The sequence below is a fragment of the Ursus maritimus genome, unplaced genomic scaffold (genome assembly GCF_017311325.1).
Source record: "Ursus maritimus isolate PB19 unplaced genomic scaffold, ASM1731132v1 scaffold_35, whole genome shotgun sequence".
Taxonomy (NCBI): domain Eukaryota; kingdom Metazoa; phylum Chordata; class Mammalia; order Carnivora; family Ursidae; genus Ursus; species Ursus maritimus.
In genome coordinates, this window is record NW_024426119.1 from 5168027 (window position 1) to 5193328 (window position 25302).

General features: G+C 35.2%; 1 protein-coding gene across 2 annotated transcripts in view; it reads left to right on the plus strand.

Annotated features, from left to right (window-relative positions):
* Positions 1 to 22217, plus strand: part of SPRED1 (sprouty related EVH1 domain containing 1) — a 115734-nt gene extending 93517 nt beyond the window's left edge. For both annotated transcript variants that reach the window (XM_040620444.1, XM_008702264.1), the window contains 3 exons: positions 3855 to 4007; positions 16949 to 17050; positions 20146 to 22217. In XM_040620444.1, coding sequence (XP_040476378.1) covers positions 3855 to 4007; positions 16949 to 17050; positions 20146 to 20796 — 906 coding nt within the window. In that variant the 3' untranslated portion in view covers positions 20797 to 22217. The remainder of the gene's footprint in view (positions 1 to 3854; positions 4008 to 16948; positions 17051 to 20145) is intronic.
* The last annotated feature ends 3085 nt before the right edge of the window (positions 22218 to 25302 follow it).

Below are 25302 nucleotides of genomic sequence, written 5' to 3' on the forward strand. Positions count from 1 at the left end.
GTTGTTGGTTATAGTCTCTTTCTTAAGTTGAGTAACAAGTAAATATACACATATTCATTTCATTATTCTTTATATCATTATATATACAGTCCTTTATAGAAAATATTTCCTTAGGGAAATATCAACAGTTCAGTGTATATCCTTCCTGGTACTGATAAAATTTTAAAGTATCCTATCAGACAAAATGGGTCATGTCATACTGACAATTCTGTACCTAACTTTCTTTGATTTAACTGTATCGACTTTAATTAGGAATGAAGTCTGATCTTTTCACATATTTATGGTCCTTTTTTCCCCCTATGAAATAAAAGTGGACTTTATCTTGTATGTCAGTGTTGTCTGGGGGGAGAGGGCCCATTTTTATGGATTTGTATAAATTATATTTCTTATGAAGGTGTTCCTCAGACAATACTGATTTTCTTCCTTTCCACTCTCTAGTATGTGTAGGATTCCCCAACAGAGCTTTGATAATTGGAAATCTTAGAAGGGTTCTGAGCAGGAAAAAAAATAGATTTGTATGGACAGCCTTCCCTAAGGCTGGAAACAGGAGATCAGTTAAAAGCCTACTGAAATAAGATAGGCAAAAAAGATGAGGGCTTGCGTGAGAGAAAATGGATTTGAAGGATATTCAGAAGGTGAACTTGTTTAGAAAATAATTTTTTTTTAATCAACAGAAAGATATTTTGTGTGAATCCGAAGGGTTTGGGGCAAGGGGTGAAGAATGTCTTAGTTCATTATTTCACATACAGAATAGGGGGAAAATGTATTTAAGCCAAAAAGCATATGACTAATTCCCTAGTTGAATTACTTGAATATTTTAATAGCCTATATTATATTTCAAAATATTACATTCTGTATCACAAACAAAAGAGAAGTATATACCTAGATTTTAAGAGAAATTGTGGCCAACATAAAAGTAAAGCTCTAGGGGCGCCTGGGTGGCACAGCGGTTGAGCGTCTGCCTTCGGCTCAGGGCGTGATCCCGGCGTTGTGGGATCGGGCCCCACATCAGGCTCCTCCACTATGAGCCTGCTTCTTCCTCTCCCACTCCCCCTGCTTGTGTTCCCTCTCTCGCTGGCTGTCTCTGTCTCTGTCAAATAAATAAATAAATAATCTTTAAAAAAAAAATAAAGCTCTAGAAAAATCGGAAAATTACTCATAATCAACCATCAAGAATAGGTGTTAACATTCCTTTTATATCCTTTCAATCTTTTATTTTTTATGGTTATGATCATACTGTAAATAAAATTTTGTATACTGACTTTTTTAACACTTAATGTTTCCCCATATAATGGATATTAGTCCTAAGCCTAATTTCAAATGACCACTCAATATTCCATTAAGTGGGGTTACCATAATTTATGTACCCATCCCCATATTTAGGGATTGGCATTAGGGTTATTTCTTCATTTTTACTATTAAAGTAAATATGAGAAAAATACTTTTGCCTAAAGCTTCTTCCATTTAGTACTTTTTTTCTTTGCAAGATTCAAGAATTTGTCAAAATGTTTGAATGTTTTCAAAACTTTTGATACATTCTACTAAAATCACTTTTCACAAATGGTTATTCTAGATTTTACTCATGTATGTAGAATTAGCAATGAATAAGAATGGCCATTTTACGTATTGCTGCTTTTTAAAAAAAAAAAAAACTTTTTCAATATACATCTAAATTTATAACTTGCTGAAGGAGATATAATTAACTGGTAGACAAATACTCTCCCAGTTTGGGATTCTGTAAAAAGGTTAGTTTGTTTCTCATAGTTGAGGAATAATGTGCATTATTATAGATTGTAGACTCTACAGTAGATGGGGGGGGTTTGTTTTTACCGTATGAGACACCTGAAGGATGTTTTCCTTATTTTATTAGCTGAGACCCATTTAGATGTGTAGTTATAAATTCACTGTGTGATATGACCTGTAGTTATTAGGTTAATTCTAGCTGTTTTGGTAAACATTTTTAAGTAGAACTAAGTTATTTGTTACCCAAACAATAAATACATTTCTGTTTATTTAATAATGAAACAGTCAACACTCTGGATAGTTCCCTTTAAAAAATAAATGTATTCTTAATCAAAATGAAATGTGTTTTTGCATAATGTACAGAATATAAGTAGAATTAACCCAGGTCAATAGAGTAAAATGCTTGTTATATAACAAGTTTATGTTTGTTCAGATATGGATTTTTTCAGTAGGCTTTATTTTATTTTACACATCTTAAGTTACTCCTCAATTAGATTGGAATTCAGTAAAAACAACCCGTTCCAAATAGCTGTCACCATTATATGTGTAATTACTACTGACTACTACCACCACTACTGCTACTATAGTAATTCATGCTTGTTTACAGATTTTAATCTCTTGAGTATCTCAAGTAACCCCAAAGTTATTAGTATAAACATACCCAATTTATAATAAAATAATAATTTAGAGAAGTTAATTGCTTAAATTGCTTAAATTTTAGACCTTACTTGGATGAGGCAAGTTTCCAAATTAGGCCCTTTCTCTAAACCTCCTCCCAACCCCCCATGTTTTCTTCTATTCAGTTTGCTTATGATTTTTGACAGTTACTTGAATCATTTATTTTCAAAACTCTAGAACACGTAAATATATTTCTTAAAATTTTTTACTCCTTCCAGTTTTCATCATGCATTTTGAAAGAATGTTTGCTGGTTACTAGTATTTAACCAACTTCTTTCTAGTAATTAATTTAGCATTAACTATCATAACTCATTGGGACAACTATAATGCAAATTAGCTAAAAAGAACAATTAATTGGGTTTGAGATTTAGTTTTAGGTGATAGTACATTCTCAAATATATTTTCTTAAGTTTAATTGCTTTTAGTTTTCAGGGCATTTTCACATATATTATCATCTCACTAAATCCTTAAGAAAACTCATGTGATAAAATAGCATAGGTATTAAAAGTATTTGGTAATTGAGAAAACCAACTCCACAGAAATTAAATGTCATAAGGCTACTTTGTTCCAGAGCAAGGACTAGAACATGCATTTATGAACTAAAATATGTTAGCTATTTTATGAATTTTATTGCTTAATTTTAGAGCACCAAATTTTTAAATATTTTTTTTAAAGCTCATAAAGGTTTACACCTTTAAGATTATTAGCCCTGTAGTGATTACTCCAGATTATTTTAGGTTAAGCCAATGAAAGTATTTCTGTCATTTTTATTTGGCTTTCACAATCTTTTCACATAATTATAAAATGGCAAATAATTTTCTCATTTCTTGAAACAAACAAATTATTGTTTATGAAATTTCAAAAACATGTCATTAGGGACTGTCATTGAGCATATCCCCTACCTAAGTGTTAATGTGCATGACTTGAATCAGTATGTTAAGGCTAATTAATTCTTCATTCATTCAATAAGGTCATGGACTGCTGTCTTCTTTTGATCCCCTGTATCATATAGCACAGCACAGTCCTTGGTACATACTTTTTTAACTTGCAAGACAACACTTCAATTGATTTATATCTTCTCTGTAATAATTTCTTCATTTTCTATGTATGTATGTCGCTTCTTATTAAAATTTAAAGCTTCATTTTAATTAGATTATCTCTCACATGGCATGGTTAAGCTTTTAATTCTTCCTAAGTTGTTTTCTATAAGGAAACCCATTTTGCTCATAAAGTTGATTTATTATTAATATTACTGTTATTTTTTTTTTCTTTTGATCTGGCTCTCTGATCATGATTGAGTTTGGGTAATTGCTGTTTACAGTGATGGTAGTGGTACATAATGATTTGCTAAATACTTGCTAGAGTGAAAGTATCTTACTTTGTTTTTGTTTATATTCTGGCAACTAATGAATTATGGGGATTATTCCCATTAGGCAACTGAAGAGGACACTTCCAGTTCTCTAGTGAAAGATCATCTTTTCCAGCAAGAGACAGTTGTTACCAGTGAGCCATATAGAAGCTCAAGACCTTCTGCCTTTGAAGATCTGAATGCCAGAAGAGTTTACTTACAAAGCCAAGCCAATCAGGTGAGAAGATTAAATATTAACAACAGAAATCTAGGAGAGTATGATTTAATTGAACCATAAATTTGACTTTACATTTTTTGATTACAGAGGTGAAAAAGGAAAGTGTGTTATGTTTTCATTATCTGGGAGGAAAAGCCATTTCAGCCTCAGGAACCAAAAGTTTCCCTAGCTTTACTCTACATGAAACTTCTCAGATGAGATGAAAAATATCCCGAGCAAACGTATCTGTAGCAAATTCATTGATAAATTTCGTAGAGTTGTTTCTTATGGCTTAACGTCAAATACTAATAATGTACTCCTTTATTTTTTTTCAAGATTTTATTTATTTGTTTGATAGACAGCCAGTGAGAGAGGGAACACAAGCAGGGGGAGTAGGAGAGGAAGAAGCAGGCTTCCCGCCTAGCAGGGAGCCTGATGCGGGGCTCGATCCCAGGTCCCTGGGATCACACCCCGAGCTGAAGGCATATGCTAACAACTGAGCCACCCAGGCGCCCCTAATAATGTAGTCCTAAATCAACTCAGTGAAAGTGTTTCCTTTGGGTACTCAGTATACAACCCTCTAATTGTTCCAGCTTGATCTAAAAAGGAAACCTTAATTACAGGCTATAACCCTATTTTTATGCCACTCACAAATGTTATCAAATCTGTCAGAAGACCATTCTTGACCCCATTTCTCTTAGTGATAGAAACAAATGCTTTCATTGTAAATAAGCGTTTTAAGTGTTTCGCTATGAACTCATGTGGTTTAATCCATACCCGGTATATGTCTACAAAGTCAGAAGGCAGTCAAAGTGGTTTTTTAAAAAATGTTTTAAATACTCTTCTTGATAGATGATATTTATAAGATGTGTTAGTGTCCAGTGGCATAGTGGCTATGACTAAAGCCCACCCGATTCTCATTCATGATTCTCATTTTAACCTGATGATCTCACACATGCAGCTTGTTAGGGAAGACATTTGCTTTGCATTTGCTCTTCCGTCTATCTGGAACACTTCCTAGATCTTCACAGAGTTTGTGCTTCAGGTCACTTCTATGAAGCCTTCCCTGGGCAATCTAAATAAAATAGCAACTTTTCTATCACTGTATCCTTACTCTGCTTTATTTTTCTTCATAACATTTATCGCTTCTTAACTTTATGTATCTAATTTTTCTGTTTGTAGTGTTTGTTTCTTCCCAGGTATCTTCAGAAACTTAGAAGTTTCTGAATAAAGTGAGCCTCTAGTTAACATTTGTTGAATGAGAGAGTGAATGAACGCTAACAGGATCAGCTTGAAAGCAAATGATGTTTTGATTCAGTTTATTCCTGGTTTTATCATTCAGTACTGAGAACTTGATTAATTTAGGATCATTTGGTTTTGCAAATGACAAATCCATTCAAACTAGCTTAAGGAAAGGGGACTTTATTTTATTTTATTATTATTATTTTTTTAATTAACATATAATGTATTATTTGTTTCAGGGGTACAGGTCTGTGATTCATCAGTCCTATATAATACCCAGTGCTCATTACAACACATACCCTCCCCAGTGTCCCATCACCTAATTACCCCATCCTTCCACTCCACTCCCCTCCAGCAACGCTCAGTTTGTTTCCTATGATTAAGAGTCTGTTGTGGTTTGTCTCCCTCCCTGGTTTCATCTTGTTTCATTTTTTTCCTCTCTTCCCTTACGATCCTCTGCCTTATTTCTTAAATTCCACATACCAGTGAGATCATATGATAATTGTCTTTCTCTGATTGACTTATTTCACCTAGCATAATACCTTATGGTTATATCCACATTGTTGCAACGGCAAGATTTCATATTTCTTTTTGATGGCTCCGTAATATTCCATTTGTGTGTGTGTGTGTGTGTGTGTGTGTGTGCACACACATACACATATATATATGAGGAGGACTTTAATGACTCAGTGTCATTCCTCAGAATTCATTTTAAGAATAAATACAGCTAGGAATTTTGAGATGTGGGCATTAAGTAGCTTCTCTCTTTCCCCACTCCCACTCTTTGCCTCTATCTTATTCATACAAACTCGGCGTGACATTTATCGCTGTTTCTCTTTACATATCCATTTCATTCTTTTCTTCTATGGCCTAGGTTCCTTGTTGCCTCGTTGATTAGTAGTGTATTATGACTATCAGAATGTCAGGCTCAGCTCTTTAGTCTACATGACATTCCAGCCTAGATCCCTGTAGTCCCAAGCCAATTCTGTATTCTTATAAGAAGGAAGCTGATTGGCTCAGCTGAGGGCAGGTTTATTAATATATTCTACATAGCTCTCCATTCCAAGGCTACCGGATGGGCTGATTAGGCAGAGAAAAGATAAAATGGTGCACACACTATCCAGCATTGCCACTTCTGGGCAGAGCTCCTGTTCTAGGCTCTTACAACCTAATGGCTTGCCTTTGTGTCAAGTGCCAGATCCAGATCCTGGTTTAATTATAATTATGGCTGGTTGGCAGGAGAGTGGCAAGGCTAATCGTGGCAACCTTTGAGCAAGGAGATGTTTCTTTCTGCCTTGTGTATATTTAAGCTGTGTGTTTTACATTTCCTAACTAAACTTGTTACTTTGCTGGTTTTCCATAAGGTCTGTTTGCTTAATAGAACCAAACTAGGCACTGGGGAGAAGTTGTTCCCTGGATAGAAATTTCTCCAACAGTGGAAGATCTTGGGCTTCAGACATAGGCACATCTAGTTTTAAATCCTGTCTTTTTAATTTACTTACAATTACAAAACTAATGCTCTCCATCTTCCTGTTTCCTCATATGTAAATATCAAAAATAATAAAACTCACTCCCATAGTATTATTTTAGGGGTTAAGGAAGATCATTCATTCATGCAAACATTGCTATGCACTTGAAATAAATGCATGTGATAAATGTTAGAGCACCTACTATGTGCCAGGTCCTATTCTAAGCCCAGAGAATAGCTGTGAACAAGAAAGATATGAGCCCTAGCCTCATGAAGGATATAAATGCTAGTAAGGGAGATAGACAATAAATAAGTTAAACCAATAATATTTCAGATAGTCGTAGTGCTATAAAACTAATGGGGAAATATAATAGTAGGAATATAGAGGGGAACTTCTACAGATCTATAAGATAGGGAAAATCCTCTGGGGAGCTATTTATATGGAGATATGGATAATATCAAAACAAAACATAATAGCCATATGAAAATCCAGGAGTGAGGGGTGGGATATCCAAGCAGCAGCTTGGCATTTCAGAGAAACAGGCTAATGGAGCTGCAGTTTAATTAGTAAAGGTGGTAATAGACTAGAAGTTACAGTTAAGAGAATTTGGTAGTTTGGATAGTGTGGGCTATTGGGAGGAGTAGGAATTTTATTCTGGTTTCAATGAGAAGCAATTGGAAGGTTTTTAATCTCCAATAAAGGGCCCATTTGCATTTTTAAAACATTATTATGGCTTCTTTGTGGAGAATGGACAATTAGGATATGGTCATGAGTGGAATGAAGACCAATTTTGAAGCTAATGTTTTCATCCAGGTAGAAGATTTTGGTGATTTGGACTAGATAGAAATGATGAGAAATGGCTAGATAAGGGGTAAATTCTGGGAGGAAGAGCCAAAAAAGTCTTGATAATAGATTAGAGTCCAGGATGCCTTCTGAGTTTGAGGTCTAAGCAGTAAAATGAGTGATGATGCCATTATCTGAGATGGACAAGACTAGGACAATTACCTCTGTCCCCACCAGTATAGTACCACTCCCACTTCCCACTCGTGTTGGCAGAGTGAAAGATTTGCCCAATATCCAGAGGTTGAATGTTAGGACATATAGGCTCTTATATTCTAAACAATGTGTATCATGATTAAATAAACTGTCATGATTATTTCATGGTGATAAAAGATGGATCTTAAATATTTGTTGTGATCACTTAGTTTTTAATTGTTTACTTAACTGAAGTTCTACTTTCCCCACTGACCTCAGACTTTATAGCCCCTTTCACTTTAATGTTGGCCATTTTTCAAACACATCGTTAGAGGTTTTTTTCCTTCTCAGAAGATAAGACTCTTGTTTCTTTGATAGTGTTTGATAGTCTTAATTTGTTCTGTCAAACACATGAGTGTCTCTGTTTCCCCAGTGTGTAGAACTCCAATTTATATTGATATTCTTTACATTTTTCCCCTCTAATGTCATGGTAGATGAAGTGGCATAATGAAACCTGTTAGTATTTCTTCCTGGTGTTTTCGTAAATAAAAACAACATTACTGAAAGCAACACTTAGATTTCTGAGAATCATTCTGCTTTTACTTTGGAAGATGACTTTCATTCTCATATTTAATTATTTTCAGATCAGTTGTTAAAGTGTTATATGTGTTTTCACGTTTAATAATTTTATCTGACCTCTGTAATTGTCCTAGAAAATCAAGAAGACTAAGAATGAGATTTTATAGTCTTTTGGTGCTTCGCTAAAATGCTTTTGACTCCAATATTTCATTTGAGCAGAGCCAATATCTTCAGTTTTTGTCAGTGAAGAAATTCCTGCGTAGAATCATTAAGTACCTGAACAGTCACTAGATTAGTACTTGCTGAATTATTAGAATTCTGAGGTTATTTACAAATGCTAAATGTTTCTTCCATCTACCTTCTTCCTGCTCTCCTTCTCTTCCTTTTTATTCTAGCTCAGATTAAAATATTTCCTTTTATGGTAAACAGGCAGCTTTATATTTCATTAAATCTGATAAGTTTGGCTTGTTAATCCTTATCATAGCTGGTTCCTACTGTATGCTAAGTACTGTTTAAAGCACTTATATAACTCATATTGATCTTCACAATACCCTCTAACAAACTGCCTCATTTGGGGGATAGAAATTATCTATAGTTTATGCATGTTTTTGTCCAAGTTGACTATGAAATTTTATAGGAAATGCAAGAAAAATTAATTGGTACAAGAAGGAAAAAAATAATTTTAAGTCCGTTTTACTTTGTGAAAAATAATAGCAAAAATAGAGGCTGAAAATAGTTTCCATACCTTTTCCAGGGATTTTGGAATCAAAACAATCCATCTGGAGTCATATTTGCTCATCAACATATAGGCATCCTAGGAAATAAGATAGTTAAGATTGGAGATATCCAGTTTAACACTTTTAAATACAAAATGTGTTCCAATATCTTGAGTGATGGGCCGAAAAACTCAACAGTAGAGGAGAGAGTGGACGTCTGTACATCCTGAAGCCGACCGGTGATTCATATAGTTGGGCAGTGAGAAGAAACTTGGTGAATGTAAACCAAAGTTATAATAGACTAATATTCATCATCCCAGACCCTGGGAATTTATTTGGCCTACCTTTTTTGGCTGAGGGAACTATAAACTTTAAGCTACTCTTTTGACTGATGGAGGGAAAAGAACTGAGCCCTTCTCCCAAAATGGCAATGATGATAATGGCGGAGTGGTTGAAGAATGTAGTCACCATGCAGAAAACTACAAAATAGTGCTAGATAACTGCAGAGAGGGAAGTAAACAACATTTGGCAGGCAGTTCTTAGCATGGGGATTTTGAACATGGCTTCTGGAGCCAGACTATTAGGGTCTGAATTCCAGCGTCTTTACAGCTTTTCCTTATCTCCAAGATTGATGTGATGTAAAGAAACAAGGGTTATGTTTTATGAATTTGTGTAACTAGACATTTAATTACACATTTGCTGACGTTAAAATAAGTGAACTCCATTTATTAGGGATTAGAATGGAGTAGGTATTCTCCTTTAAAGCTACAGTAGATATTAGCTATGCATTTAATAAGTAATTACAGAAGTTTCTTAACAGGAATAATGCACATTTGCATTTGGCACAGTCCTGTTACAGTGGTATACCATTTGTCCACTTGGATGTCACCCAATAGGCCTCACAGAGTGAATTTCCCGTATTACAGAATCTGGCCTTAAACTTGAAGATCAGAAACCATATTTTCAGTACTTCAGGATGTTAAGACTGGAATCATCTTTCATGGTGTAAAATAATCAAATTTAAGAAAAATGGTTTATAAAAATTGGAGTGTAAAATTTAATTTAAGCTATCATGTGGACTGTAGTACTTAGTGGTGGCTTCTTTAGTACATTGTCTGCATAAAATACATCTTCATGAGATACTAGGTCTTGGCAAAATCTAGCTTCATGCGTATATGCTCAACAGAGTACTTACATGCTTTGAGTGTTTAATTGCCTTTGACTGGATAGCTTGATGGATCCTTGTCTACAACCGAACAGTCTTGCCAAAACGACTATTGTGCTTTCTTGCTGTCAAGAAATATGAAGAGTCTGAGATTTTTATCCTGGCTAGCAGGTTAACCTGCCAGTTGTATGGATGCTGACAGAGGACAGGACTGATAGATGAGAGACAAAAGGCATTATTACTCACAGCACAATAAAGTAGCATGAGCTTCATGTTTGTGTTGGTCCCCTGGCCTTGCAAGTCCCATGGGGATGGTGCTGAGCTGCTCAGGCGGATGTTGCAACTCAGGAGATTTGCATCACAGCATTGGAACCCTGTTACGGAACCCAAAGTCTTTTATAGAGGACAGTTAAGCTTTGCTTGACTTTTGCCAGGGAGGGAGACTGTCATGGTCATACCGGATACTAAACAAACCTAACTGAAAACTGGGAAGACACTATGTTTCAGTGGTTTCACTTACACATATCTTTGCATAGAAATAGTCTGAAACAAAGGCAAACAGTGCCTCACCTCCCTAGATCTGCAGAAATGAGACCTATGGAGAATTGTTACCTAACACTAGCTGAACAAACACTAGGTTTTTCCTCAGGTTATGCTTAGATAGGCATTTGTCTTTGACTCATTTTCTGTGCTTCCATGGGCTATTTAAATCCTTTCGATGGATAGGTACATTCTTTCAAAATGCTAATGCTCTCAGTCACGTATTAGGTCAGTTAGGTCTAATAGGCCCAGAAGCCATTATAGCTCTCTTACGCAATTTTCCTTACTTTCAAGTTCCTGAAGGTCATTTCATTGTGGACAAATAAAGGCACATGTATCAGTTAGCTTCTGATAGAAAATTTATGACATATTTAATGCATAGAAAACAATATATATAATGAACACCTGCAAACCAGCAAACAACTTAAAGAAAGGGGTACCCCCATTCCCATCCCCTTGCTTCATTCATTTTTTTTAAACTTCTTTTTTGTTTAAGATACTACTAAGTAGGTGATTGAAGTTGGATATATCCATTTAAATTCATTATTGAATTGAAATATACAAACTTTTTAATCCAGCAATTCTCCTTTTAGGAATTTGTGATGCAGATAAACCTGTACGTGTGTATTAAAAATAAATTTGTTCTGTTGTGTTTATAAGAGGAAAAGCTGGGAAAAGTCTGTATATTAATCAGACTAGTTAAATTAAGTCATTCATTCAGTGGAATATTAAGATGCTATTAAGCTGCTATTAAAAGAAAAGCTATATGTATAAACAGAGAAAGGTATCTGTAATGTAACAAGTGTAAGGAAGCACTAAATTTTTAAAGATTCACATAAATGCAAATGTGCATGAGTGTGTGTGTAAATATATAGCCCCAAAGTGGAAAGTACCACCAGTGGAAAGTTACAGCTGATGAACTTACCTTGGCATGTCGTAATCACCCATAATTTACATTTGGGTTCACTTTTGGTGTTTTGCATTCTGTGGAGTCAGACAAATGTATGACATGTATCCATCATTATGGTATCATAGAGTTTTATTATTGCCCTAAAAATTCTCTTATGTGCCGCCTGTTCACCTCCACCCCACCAAAACACAACTCCTGGCAACCACTTATCTTTATAGTTTGCCTGTATCAGAATGTCATATAGTTGGAATCATAAAGTATATAGCCTTTTCAGATTGGTTTCTTTCACTTAGTAATATGCATGTGAAATTCTTCCATGTCTTTTTTAAAAATACTGAGTAATATTCTATTGTCTGGGTATACCACACTTTATCCCTTCACCTACTGAAGGACATCTTGGTTGCTTCCAAGTTTTAGCACTTACGAATAAAGCTGCTATATAAACATTGTTGTGCAGATTTTTGCCTGGACATAAGTTTTTGAATCTTTTGAGTAAATATCAAGGAGCACAATTGCTGGATCTTATGGGAAGAGTATGTTTAGTGTTATAAGAAATTACCAAATTGTCTTCCAAAGTAGCCGTACCATTTCGAATTCCCACCAGCAGTCAGTAAGGCTCCTCTTGCTCCATATCCTCCCCAGCATTTGGCATTGTCAGTGTTCTGAATACTGGCCATTCTACTAGTTGTGTTAGTGGTATCTCATTGTTTTAATTTGCATTTCCCTGATGACTTAAGGTATGTAGCATCTTCTCATTTTGCTTACTTGCCATTTGTGTGTCTTCCTTGGTGAAGTGTCTGTTGAGATCTTGGCCCATTTTTTTTAATTGGGTTGCTTGTTTTTTTATTTTTGGTTTTTAAGAATTCTTTGTGTATTTTGGATAATAGTCCTTTATCAGATATCTTTTACAAATATTTTCTCCCAGTCTGTGGCTTGTCGTCTTCTTATTTTGACATTGTATTTTGCAGAGCAGAAATTTTTAATTTTAATGAAGTCCACCTTATCAGTTTTTTCTTTCATGGATTATGCCTTTGGTGTTGTATGAAAAAAGTCATCACCATAACCAGGGTCATCTATTCTGTTCCACTGATCTATTTGTTCTTTTGCTGATACCACACTGTCTTGATTAATATGGTCTGGAAGTCAGGTGATGTCAGTCCTGCAGCTTTAATTCTCCTTCAGTATTGTATTGGCTAGTCTGGGTCTTTTGCCTCTTTCTGTAACCTTTAGAATCAGTTTGTCAGTATGCACAAAATAATTTGCTTGGGGTTTAATTAGGATTGCATTGACTCTAGAGACCAATTTGGGGAGAACTGACATCTTGATTATATTGAGTCTCCAAATCCATGGACATAGAATATCTCTCTGCATTTACTTTCTTTTCTTCTGTTCATCAGCATTTTATAGTTTTCCTCATACATATGTTATATACATATTTTGTTAGATGTATGCCCAAGTATTTCATTTTGGGGAGTGCTAATGCAAATAGTACTGTGTTTTTAATGTCAAACTCTGTATGATTATTGTTCATATATAGGAAAGTGATTGGCTTTTATATATAAATCTTGTATTCTGCTGCCTTGCTTTAATTGCTTATTAGTTCTAGGAGTTATTTTATCACTTCCTTGAGATTTTCTACATAGATGATTATTGTCATCTGTGAACAAGGACAGTTTTATTTCTTCCTTCTCAATCTATATGCCTTTTATTTCCTTTTCTTGTCTTATTGCATTAACTAGAAATTCTACCTTTGGATTTAATCTTCTTTTCCTAATTTCCTAAGGTGGAAACTTAGATTATTGACTTTAGGTCTTACTTTTCTGATATATATGCATTTAATGCTATAAATTTCCCTGTAAGCACTTCGTTCACTCCATCCCACAATTTTCATTTCTCTGTAGTTAAAAATACTTCTTAATTTCTGTTGATTTATTCTTTGATCTACATGTTATTTAGAAGTGTGTTGTTTTGTTTAATCTCCATATATTTGGGGATTTTTCACTTAACCCTTCTGTTGCTGATTTCCAGTTTAAGTCCTTTGTGGCCTAAGAGCAGACATTGTATAAGTTCTATTGTTTTAAATTTATTAAAGTCTGTTTTATGGCCCAGAATGTGGTCTGTCTTGGTTAATGTTCATGTGAGCTTGAGAAAATATGTATTCTGTTGTTGTTAAGTAGTCCGTAGACATCAGTTATATTCATTTGATTGATGGTGTTGAGTTCAACTAGGTCATTACTGATTCTTTGCCTGTTGTATCTGTCCATTTCTGATAGAGGGGTGTTGAAGTCTCCAGCTGTGGTAATAGGTATATCTAGTTCTCCTTGCAGTTCTATCAAGTTTTTCCTTCTGTAATTTAATGCTCTGTTTTTAAGCACTTACACATTAAGGATTGCAGGTCTTAGAAAACTAATCTCATAACATTATGTAATGCCCTCTTTTATTTTTTTTAAGATTAATTTATTCCTTAGAGAGAGAGAGAAAGAGGGAGGACACACAAGTAGGGGGAGCGGCAGAGGGTGAGGGAGAAGCAGGCTCCCTGCTCAATGTGGGGCTTGATCCCAGGACCCTGGGGTCATGACCTGAGCCAAAGCCAGACGCTTAACCGCTTAACCGACTGAGCCACCCAGGCACTCCTGAATGCCCCTCTTCATGACCAATAACTTTCTTTGCTTTGAAGTCTGCTTTGTTTGAAATGGATTAAATTTGCTTTCTTTTGATTAGTGTTAGCATAGTGTTTTATTCCCCCTCTGTTTACTTTTACTCTGTATGTGTCTTTACGCTTATAGTGCATGTCTTATAATTGGGTCTTAACTTTTTTATTTATGCTGACAGTCTGTATTTTTTAACTAGAGCATTAGCATTCAAAGTGATTATTGATACAGTGGAATTAATATCTATCATATTTTTTCAATGTTCTATTTGTTGCCCTTGTTCTCTGTTTCTCTTTTCATCTTTCACTTACTTTCTGTCTTTTGTGGTTTAATTCAACATTTTATATAGTTTCCTTTTCTCTCCTTTTTAGCATATAAGTTATATTTGTTTGTTTTTACCTTTTTTTTTGTGGTCTCCTTGTGGTTTTCATCTGTGTCCATTTTCAAAGAACACTAAACCACTTTATAGGTATTGGGATTACCTTATAATAGCAAAATAATGCTAACTCCTCCTTCCCATCTCTTATATCATTGCTATCATTTATTTCACTTTATATATGTGAGTATATATGTGTGTATATATAATCATATATGATTGAATACATTGTTACTATTTTTGAATAAGCTATTCTCTGTTAGCTCAATTAAGAATAAGAAAAATTAAAATTGTATTTTATTGTGAAAATAAATTACCTTATTCTTTCCTCAGTGCTCCTTTACTCTTATGTAGATCTGAGTTTCTGATATATACTATTTTCCTTCTCTCTAAAGAACCTCATAACATTTCTTATAAGGCAGGTTTACTGGCCATGGATTTCTTCAGTTTTTATTTGCCTGAGAATGTCTTTATATCTCTTTTGAAATTTGTTTGTTTTTAGGCAAGTTACAGAATTCTAGGTTGACAGATATTTTTCTTCCACCACTTTAAATATTTCACTCCACTCTCTTCTTACTCTCATGGTTTCTGAGGAGAAGTCAAATGTAATTCTTTGCTCTTCTATGAGTAAAGAAATTTTTTGGGTCATTTTTCAGGATTTTTTCTTTATCTTTGAGTTTTTATAGTTTGGAGATGATATTTTTAGGTGTAGTGTGTTTTTTGGCATTTATCCTGTTTGGTGTTCTTTGAGTTTCCAGGGTCTGTGGTTTGGTGTCTGACATTAATTTAGGTAAATTCTCAGTCATTACTATTTTAAATAGCTCAGAGATTTTTTCCTGTCATGTCCAGTCCAGTAAGTTGAGTAAAGGCATTCTTCATTTCTCTTAATGTTTGTGACCTCTAGCATTTCTTTTGGTTCCTTATTAGAATTTCTCTCTCTTTCCTTGTATTGCTCATTTGTTCTTGCATGCTGTCTATCCATTAGAGCTTTTAGCATATTAATCATAGTTGTTTTAAATTCCTAGTCTGCTAATTCCAACATCCCTGCCATGTCTGGTTCTGATGCTTGTTCTATCTTTTCAAATTGTGTTTTTGCCTTTCAATATGTTTTACACTTTTTTTCTTAATAGCTAGACATGATGTACTGGGTAAAAGGAACTGCTATAAATAGGTCTTTAGTATGTGGTGGTGAGGTGTTGGGGGGAGAAGGGAAGCATTCTGTAGTCCTATGATTAGGTCTCAGTCTTTTAGAATGAGCCTGTGCTTCTGGACTTAGAAAAAACTGCAAAATACTTGCGGAGTTCAAACTTTTTAGTTGGGTCAGATGGTTAGATTGGACCAGAGTTGGCTCTTTCTCTTAATCTAAGTCAAATAGGCTCTGATAATATCCTAGGTCAGGCTCTGGTTAACTCATTTCTCCTGAGGGCAGACCTTGTTAAAAAACAAACAAAAAAACCAGAGTATTCTGGCATAGTTAAAAAATGGTTCCCTTTCCCCTCCCCCTTCTGGAAGCATGCAGGGATTTTTCTGATATTTACTGTAAGAACTTGGTTGAGCTCCTGGAGGTAAACACAAAAAAAAGTTTGGTTGCTTCACTATGACTGGGTCTACCTGGGGTTTTTAACTCAGTATATACTGAGTATATACTGAGCTCTGGCAACTCATCAATTATAGTTCACGTTTTCTTACCTCAGCACTGGTTTCTGTGGCAATTTCTGCTCATGAATCTGCTCTAGTGAGCTGTGACTCCCTTTATTTTCCTGTCTGTCTCCAATCTTGGAGGCAGTGGTTTGCACTGTGTCCTCCTCTCTCTTACAGGTCTGAGAAGAGTTGGTGATATTTTTTCTATTTAGATTTTTTACTTGTTAGGACAGAGTGGCAATTACTAAGTTCCTTACATGCAGAATCAGAAACCAGAAGTTTGTTTATTTTCGAAATTAAAATTTAAATGTATAAAGAATGACCTAAATTCAAATAATAGGATGATTGAAATAATGCTTTTTATTAAAACTATTTTAAAAAGCTTCACTACTAAGAGGCTATGAAGTTTTGGAATACACACTGCATGTAGTTTTATTAAAAATAAACACATTCTCGGGGCGCCTGGGTGGCACAGCGGTTAAGCGTCTGCCTTCGGCTCAGGGCGAGATCCCGGCGTTATGAGATCAAGCCCCACATCAGGCTCCTCTGCTAGGAGCCTGCTTCTCCCTCTCCCACTCCCCCTGCTTGTGTTCCCTCTCTCGCTGGCTGTCTCTATCTCTGTCAAATAAATAAAATCTTAAAAAAAAAAAAATAAACACATTCTCTTGTCACTTAAATAGAAATTGTTTATATTTTAGATAACGTTCAGTCATCCAGGCCTGGACATTCAGAGCAGAAATATAGAATATGTACAACGGCAAATATCCAAGGAGTGTGGAAGCCTAAAGTCCCAGAATAGGGTAAGTGATCTTAGTTTTATCTTCTGATATAGAATATAATAAACATATAAGTGAAATTTTTCAGTCCTTCTAATTCTGAATTATACTAGAAAATTTATTTCATGTGTACATTTGCTACATATATGATTATAAACATTATTACTTAAATTCCATCTAAATTTCTGGTTTGAATCTGGGGATTGCCACTGTGTATTTATTACCTGATAAACCCAGTAGGAATTATATATTGTTATTTTAATAGACTGTAGCCATCATTTGACCTTCAGCCCAGATCTGGAGGGTTTTTTTAGCCCCAGTTCTATAATATCTTGAGAATGGAAGTTTGCCTCAACCTGGATCAGGTGCTTTCCTGTAAACCAGTCACTGTGTCCAGGGACTAGGACTAGGAAATAGAAATGTGACTATAAGAAGCCCACTTGTATAAGTAAAGGGAAAGGTTATTTTGATTTAGACCCTGTTTGGTTTATCCCCAGAAAGGTTTAATTTGCTCTCACACCTCAGGAAGACAATATACCCAGAAAGGGGGTGGGAGAAGAAGGAAGGGGAGGGAATAAGAACAAGTGGGTGTGTAGTGTGTTTTAAGTTACTTTCAGAGAGTCGTATAGTCAAGCTTTATACATGGGTGTCTGTGTATTAGTTTGCTAGGGCTATCTTAACAAAATATTAGACGGAGTGGCTTGAACAAAAAAAATTATTTTCTCACAGTTCTGGAAACTGGAAGTCCAAAATCAAGATGTTGGCACATTTGGTTTCTTCTGAGGCTTCTCTTCCTGGCTTGTAAATGTCTGCTTTTTGGCTGTGTCCTCACATGGTCCTTCTTTTGTACACCCACATCTCTGGTTCCTCTCTGTATGTCCAGATTTATTTTTCTTTTTTGCTCTTTTTTTTAAGATTTATTTATTTGTCTTAGAGAAAGAATGAGAGAGAACATGTGTGTGAGCAAGGGGGAGGGGCAAAGGGAGAGGGAGAGACTCTCCAGCAGACTCTTGGCTGAGCGTGGAGATCCCATGACTCCAAGATCATAACCTGAGCTGAAATCAAGAGTCGGAAGCTTAACCGACTCAGTCACCCAGGCCCCCTCAAATTTCCTTTTCTTAAAAGGATACCAGATTGGATTAATGTAATCACCTTTTAAAGGCCTTATATCCAAATGTTGTCACATTCTGAAGTATTGGTCTCAACATATGAATTTGAGAGTACACAGTTCAGCCCATAACATTCTGCCCTCTGGTTCCTCACATTCATCCCTTCTTTTTTTTTTTTTTTTTTTTTTAAAGATTTTATTTATTTATTTGACAGAGAGAGACAGCCAACGAGAGAGGGAACACAAGCAGGGGGAGTGGGAGAGGAAGAAGCAGGCTCCTAGCGGAGGAGCCTGATGTGGGGCTCGATCCCATAACACCGGGATCACGCCCTGAGCCAAAGGCAGACACTCAACAACTGAGCCACCCAGGCACCCCACATTCATCCCTTCTTACATGCAAAATACATTCATTCCATCACAACAGCCCGAAAGTCTTAACCCGATCTAGCATCAGTTCTAAGTCCTGCATCTTAGTATCCTCTAAGTTGAGTGTGGGTGAGACGCAAAGTGTGCTTCATCCTAAGGCAAAATTCCTCTCTACCTGGGAACCTGTAAAGCAAGGCAAATTACCTGCTTCCAAAATACCATGATGGGAAAGACATAGAGTAGATACTCCATTTTGAAAGGGGAGAAATCTTAGAAAGAAGAAAGCAGTCATGAGTCCTTAAAGTCTAAAACCTATCAGGGCAAATTCTGTGAGATTTTAAGGTTTGGGAATAATCTTTCCTTTGGCTCAATGTTTTGTCCTATGGGCCCAGCAGGGTGGTGACCCCAAACCCTTAGCAGTGAGTGATAGCCTCATAGCCAAGGTTCCAGGTTTTCTGGCCCACTAAGACTGAGGAATTGGCCCTGCCCTACGAGACTGAGGAAAGAGCCTCACCCTTTTCTTATAGGATAACACATGTTTTCAGTCAGATAGCTGTCTTTGCCAGTCCTGTAAATCCTAGAAGTCCAAAACCTTTCTTCGTTTCATGCTACCTCTGTTCCCTGTCATCTGTTGTGGCAGCATTGTCACTGAGATCGTTGATTGAATTCAGGAATCACACCATAATCTCTTCTATGATATGATTGGTCAGCCACACCTTTGGTATTCTCTCTAGACCATGTTTCCTCAATTTTTGCACTACCCGTAGACAGAGAATTTTCCAATTCTTCAAGATCTACTTCCTTTTTCCTTAAAATTTCTACTTCAGTTTATCCCTTTCCTCTCACATTTTAGTGTTAGCTGCAAGGAGAAACTGGGCACCTTCAACACTTTGCTTAGCATCCCTGCCAGATATCCAAGCCCATCACTCACAAGTTCTTTCTTCCACAAAATGCTGACATACAGTTCATCCACATTCTTTACCAATTTATAGCAAGTATCACCTTTCCTCCAGTTTCTAACGTGCTCTTCATTTCCATCTGAGCCCTCATCCGAAGCACATTTAATGTCCACATTTCTAACAACAGTCTCTTCAAGGCTTTTCGTAACATGCCCCTCAAAACTCTTTTTGCCTCTATCCATTTTCAAAGGCATTTCCACAGTTTTAGGTACTTGTTAATAGCAACACTCCAATTCCTGGTACTAGAATCTGTATGAGTCAGGGTTCTCCTGAGAAACAGAACCAACTAGTTGTGTATATTGTACACAGAGATTTATTTTAAGGAATTGGTTCATGGAATAATGAAGGTACATATGCGAAATATGCAGGTAGGATTGAGACCCGGGGAAGAGTTGCAGTCCCATCCAAAGGCGGTCTGCTAGCAGAATTCCGTCTTGCTTGGCGGTGATGAACCTTTATACTATTAAGCCCTTCAGCTAATTGATGAAGTCTGTCTATATTGTGGAAGACAATCTGCTTCATTCATAATCCACCAGTTTAAAGATTAATCTCATCCAAGAAACACGTTCACTTAAACATCCAGAATAATGTTTGATCAAATATTTGGGCACTGCAGCCCAGCCAAACTGACATATAAAATTAACCTTCACCATTCTAATTGCCGTTTTCATCTCTTTCCTTTTTAGGTCCCTTTGAAATCAATCCGACATGTCAGCTTTCAAGATGAGGATGAGATTGTCAGAATAAACCCTCGAGATATCTTAATACGTCGTTATGCAGACTACAGACATCCTGACATGTGGAAAAATGACTTAGAGAGAGATGATACTGATTCCAATATTCAATTTTCTAAACCAGACAGTAAAAAATCAGACTATCTGTACTCTTGTGGGGATGAGACTAAGTTAAGTTCACTCAAAGACTCTGTGGTATTTAAGACACAGCCTTCCTCATTAAAATTTAAGAAGTCAAAACGAAGAAAAGAAGATGGTGAACGTTCCCGCTGCGTATACTGCCAGGAAAGGTTTAATCATGAAGAAAATGGCAGGGGAAAATGTCAGGATGCTCCAGACCCTATTAAAAGATGCATATATCAAGTTAGTTGCATGCTCTGTGCAGAGAGCATGTTATATCATTGTATGTCAGACTCAGAGGGAGATTTTTCTGATCCCTGTTCATGTGACACTAGTGATGACAAGTTCTGCTTACGATGGTTAGCCCTAGTAGCTTTGTCTTTCATTGTACCATGTATGTGCTGCTATGTCCCTTTGAGAATGTGCCATCGTTGTGGTGAGGCGTGTGGGTGCTGTGGTGGGAAACATAAAGCTGCTGGATGAAAGGATCCAGTGCCAAAATGAGCTTAAAATCTTTGTTTCCAGGAATTAGCTAACTTGGATTTGTGGAAGCTTTTGGCAAGCAATATGAAATCTTGCCTGGTATCGTTGGGGCCACACGTGGAGGAAGCAGAACTTGTTAGTTCTTGGCTTTTCACAAATGCTAGCCATGCCTAACTTTTTCCCTTCAGTGCATGGCATGTTTTGTTACAGGTTGTAAAGAGTATTTGCAAAAGGAAACCATTTCTGGTTATTGGCTATAAAAAGTGAGCATAAAATATCCAACTAAAAGGGATTAATTTTTGGCATTTTTGTATATTTATGCATTAGGTGATGGGACTTTTAAAGTTTTGAATTCATTAAGACATAAACTAAAAGTGCACTAGGGGACAGTTGATTTCAATCTAAGAAAAGTTAACACTTGGGAATTGTAAGAAGTAAAACAAGTGCAACTAAATCATTTATTAGTTGTTTTTTGAAAGCGGTTTTATGTATAAATAACAAATGTTTATATTTAACTATAAGGTACGAATTATCACGTATTAAACTTTTCCTCCCCTTCTAGTTCTGAAGTAGATGTACATATATATCTACTGTCACATTCCATTATATTTTGAATATTTTACTCATCTAGTTAATAATGTTTTTATTCCATGTGAATGATTTGACATTTTCATCCCCATTTCCCTCTGGCTACAGTTTATATTGAGTTCTGTCTGTACATTCTGGTAATCTAAAATCTTTAAAAATATTCTAATAGCCTTGAGTGACCAATTTTTTTTTAAGCACAGATGTAATTGTCTAATGTTCTGATGGGAACGTAACACTTATTTTTATATAAAAAGAGACTAAGTAAACATTATAGAAAAAAGTGAGGTTTTGGGGTTGTTTTGTTTTTTGTGGTATTCAACCAGCAAGTTGTTTTCTTTCAGAGTTTCCTCCTTCAAAAAATCGTACTGCATTTACAAATGTTTTACAAGGCAAAAAGTATAACTGGACAGTTCATGTAAAAGTTTCCTCCTGAGATCTCCATTTATCATTCTGCTAAACTAGAATATGTTCAGCTGTGTTAATGATTTTCTAGCTTAATTCTCAATGCTTATTATTCACATAACAATAACTTCTCCCAGTTGCATTTTACTTTATTTAAACTTGCCAAAAGCAAAATTATTTTATGTTAAAGTATATACTAAACTATCCCAGGAAAGTATTTAATCCAACATTGTGAATGAAATATCTTGTACATATAATTTTATTTCTTTCGCAGAGCATCGTATTACTGGATGTTTTATTTACAAAATAGTTGGATAAATGTTCCAACAAATTGTTTAAAGTAGTTGGGGTCAGTTTGTCTGGTTGGTTTGTTTTTTGTTGTTTTTTTCGTTTTGTATTGTTGTTTGTTTTTTTGTTTGGTTTGGTTTGGGTTTTTTTTTTTTTTTTTTTTTTTTTTTTTTTTTTTTTTTTTTTTTTTTTTTTTTTTTTTTTTTTGTCTTTTTTAAGTGTTACATTAAAACTCTAACAAGTAAAGGGTTCTTTAAGAACATTCCCTTAGAGGGATAAAGTTGAGAAGTGTGCCTTTTTTTTAACGGCTTAAAGTTTCAGAAGTGATAAAATTAAAATCACACTACTATTTGAAGCTCATTTCTATGCAGGTTTTAAAATGTCATTTATGTATTGTTCTTTTTACATATCACACTTAAGCTTGTGTTAGCTTTCTTCTTTTGCCCCAGATCAAACTGAACAATGTATATAACACTATCTGTCTGTAAAATACTTTTTTTTAAGAAAGCATTTATATTTATATGACAGCTTGAACTGACAACATTGTGTATATAGATCATCTTGAAGTATTATTTCACATTGAAAAGAAGAAAAATATATTGATAACTATAGATGTTATGAAGAAGAGGTTATTTCTAGTTTTGTACTAAAAATCAATTGGATGAATTAAATCCAAAATATGACACTGTAGCAGCAGTTCTAAGACTTATTTTTACTGTTTATATAATTGAACACTGCTACACCAGGTGATCTTCATCCCTGAAGTTTTCAGCTAAACTTGGTTTCCTAGAATAGACTGTTAACTTTCAAAATTACTTTTTATTGGTAAAATGGAAATATTGGTTTTCCTTGTGAATGAATTTTCATATTTGTAAGTGCTGAGTTCATAATTCAGGTTTGAGCAAGGTGTGAATAACTGAAGAAAATAACTTGCTGGCTCTATAGGAAAATGCTGTGGAAATGAACTGTGTATATACTTCTAGGAAGAACAAATTTAATCATTTCTTCTGTTAAGCACTAATCAGTATAGTGCAACTCCTGGTTCTGTACTGTATTTTATATGCAACATATATGCTTTAATATTTTAATGTTTGTGCATTAATATTTTCAATTTGTTTAACCACTTTGCTGCTAAGATTTTGCCATCCCATTCCCATTTTTTCCTTTACAATTTTAAACAAGTTTCTTCATTAAAAACTATGGTGATGAAATGGTTTTTATTTCACCTTGGATCTTTATAGTTAACACACTGAGATTCCAAACCAGTCTAGAAGACTAACTGGTAATATAATGTTATCTGAATCCCTATGTGGAAATGTTCTCTTGAATAAATTAGAATTATGTGGGGGGAAAAAAGGATAGTTTAAATTTCTTAAAGTGTGTATAGATATGTTCAGGAACGTTTTCTCCTTCTGCGTACAGACTTGGCACTGCCAACTGGCTTTTCCTCTGAAACCTTTCTCTTTGCTTTTAATCTGGTAGTATCAGCAAATGGCTAAACCAGCTTAAGTAATAGTAAATATTGAAAATGAAGTCATCTGGATGGCATAACAAGAAAGACTTTGGTCTGATGGCTTGTTGTGTTCAGAACTGATAATTCTTAAATGATTTTTCTCCTGCCTCGACAGGGGAATCATTTGATTTCTGAAGAAATATGAGATACGGAACTTCAGCACCACCTGCTGGATGATTTATAGACCAGAGACTGACAGGGTTCATCACTACTACCGATAAAAAGGGCTATTTAAGTAGTGGCCACCTCCACACAGAGAGAGCAAGAGTAAGATGTATCTCAAATGAACTGTAAAACGAACCTTTTCTCTAATGTGTCTTTTGGTCACTGAAAGATTTTAAGCACTTTCTTCTTACATATCCTGTCTTAAAATATTTATTGATATTTGGAACTGGCAATCAAACTTGATGTGCCGAAGCATTTATAAAACTAATTCTTTTAACCTGCAAAAGCCATTACCAAAATGGTATTCTAATTTTCCTCCCATTAACAGCTAGGGAGTTTTAAAAACAAACAAACAAACAAACAAATAAATAAATAAATAAATAAACGTCACCTATATTTGATCATGACAACTTCAGAGAATGTGTGTATGTCTCTGGGATGATGTTGGGACAGGGGTTAAAATTTAAAGGGGAAAACTTGAAACTACCTATTTTCATTGGTTATTCAGCAGTGCCTAAAAAGAACTTTTGAAGTAATACAAATGCACTTTCAATTCATGTGTATAGTGCCATCTGATATCTTGGGTAAGTCTTGCTTTTTCTTTTCTTTTACTCCCCACCCCACCCCCTTAATTGAATGCCACAGAGATGTTTTCTAATATCCATATAAGTCTTCAAAGTACAGGAAACATGTACTTTCCTCCAGATGGGCAATTTAAAGGATGTTTCTTTTGTTGAAATTTACTTTAGGCTTTGTGATTACTCTTTTGGAATATGTGGGTAAGATTTGAGTTTTTAATTTTAGCCCAAAGATGCATTAAATAAGTGTAACATTTTCTGCATAAAACTTTGAAAACTTCAGTTACCTAGAAAATGGATTCTTCACTAAATATTCTCATTCTTAATTTGACCTCCAGGATCACATTTCTAAGTAGAAGGGAAAGCACTAGAAACTTGCATTGTTGTTGCACTTAAAAAAAATTGGTCTATAAACCATGATAATAATAGGACCGTAAGGTGTTTTGCAGTGAGTCAAAACATTAAGAAATCACAGCCTGAGGTGATTTATCTAAACCAAAACCAAAACCCAACAACAACAACAAAAGGGCTTTAAGGTTTTAAGGTACTGTTTGCCTAGCAGCCAGGTGGTTATAAAACTTTCATATGCTTTGATACACTGATGTTAGCCATTGTTCCTGAAAGCTCCTTAAATTGCATAAGTTGCTAGTTTTGAAACTTTTCAAGAATAATCAAGTTAAAAAAAACCTTTGTATTAAAGATACACATAGATTTTTGTGAACATTGCCAGTATGTAGTGTCATTTGCTTTCTATTCTTGACCTCAAAAGTGCCTCACTTGTATATTCCATTAAAAGCTTGACTGCATTCTTTCAATAAGCAATGAAAAATTGTTTAACTCATGTCATAATGTATCTCCTTAGATATAGTTGATTAGCTTGATAGTTTGGATATATAATGTAAATATGCATATATAAGTTTGTAACTGTTTTTGTTACATCATACCCATGTAATTGGACATATCAGATGATAT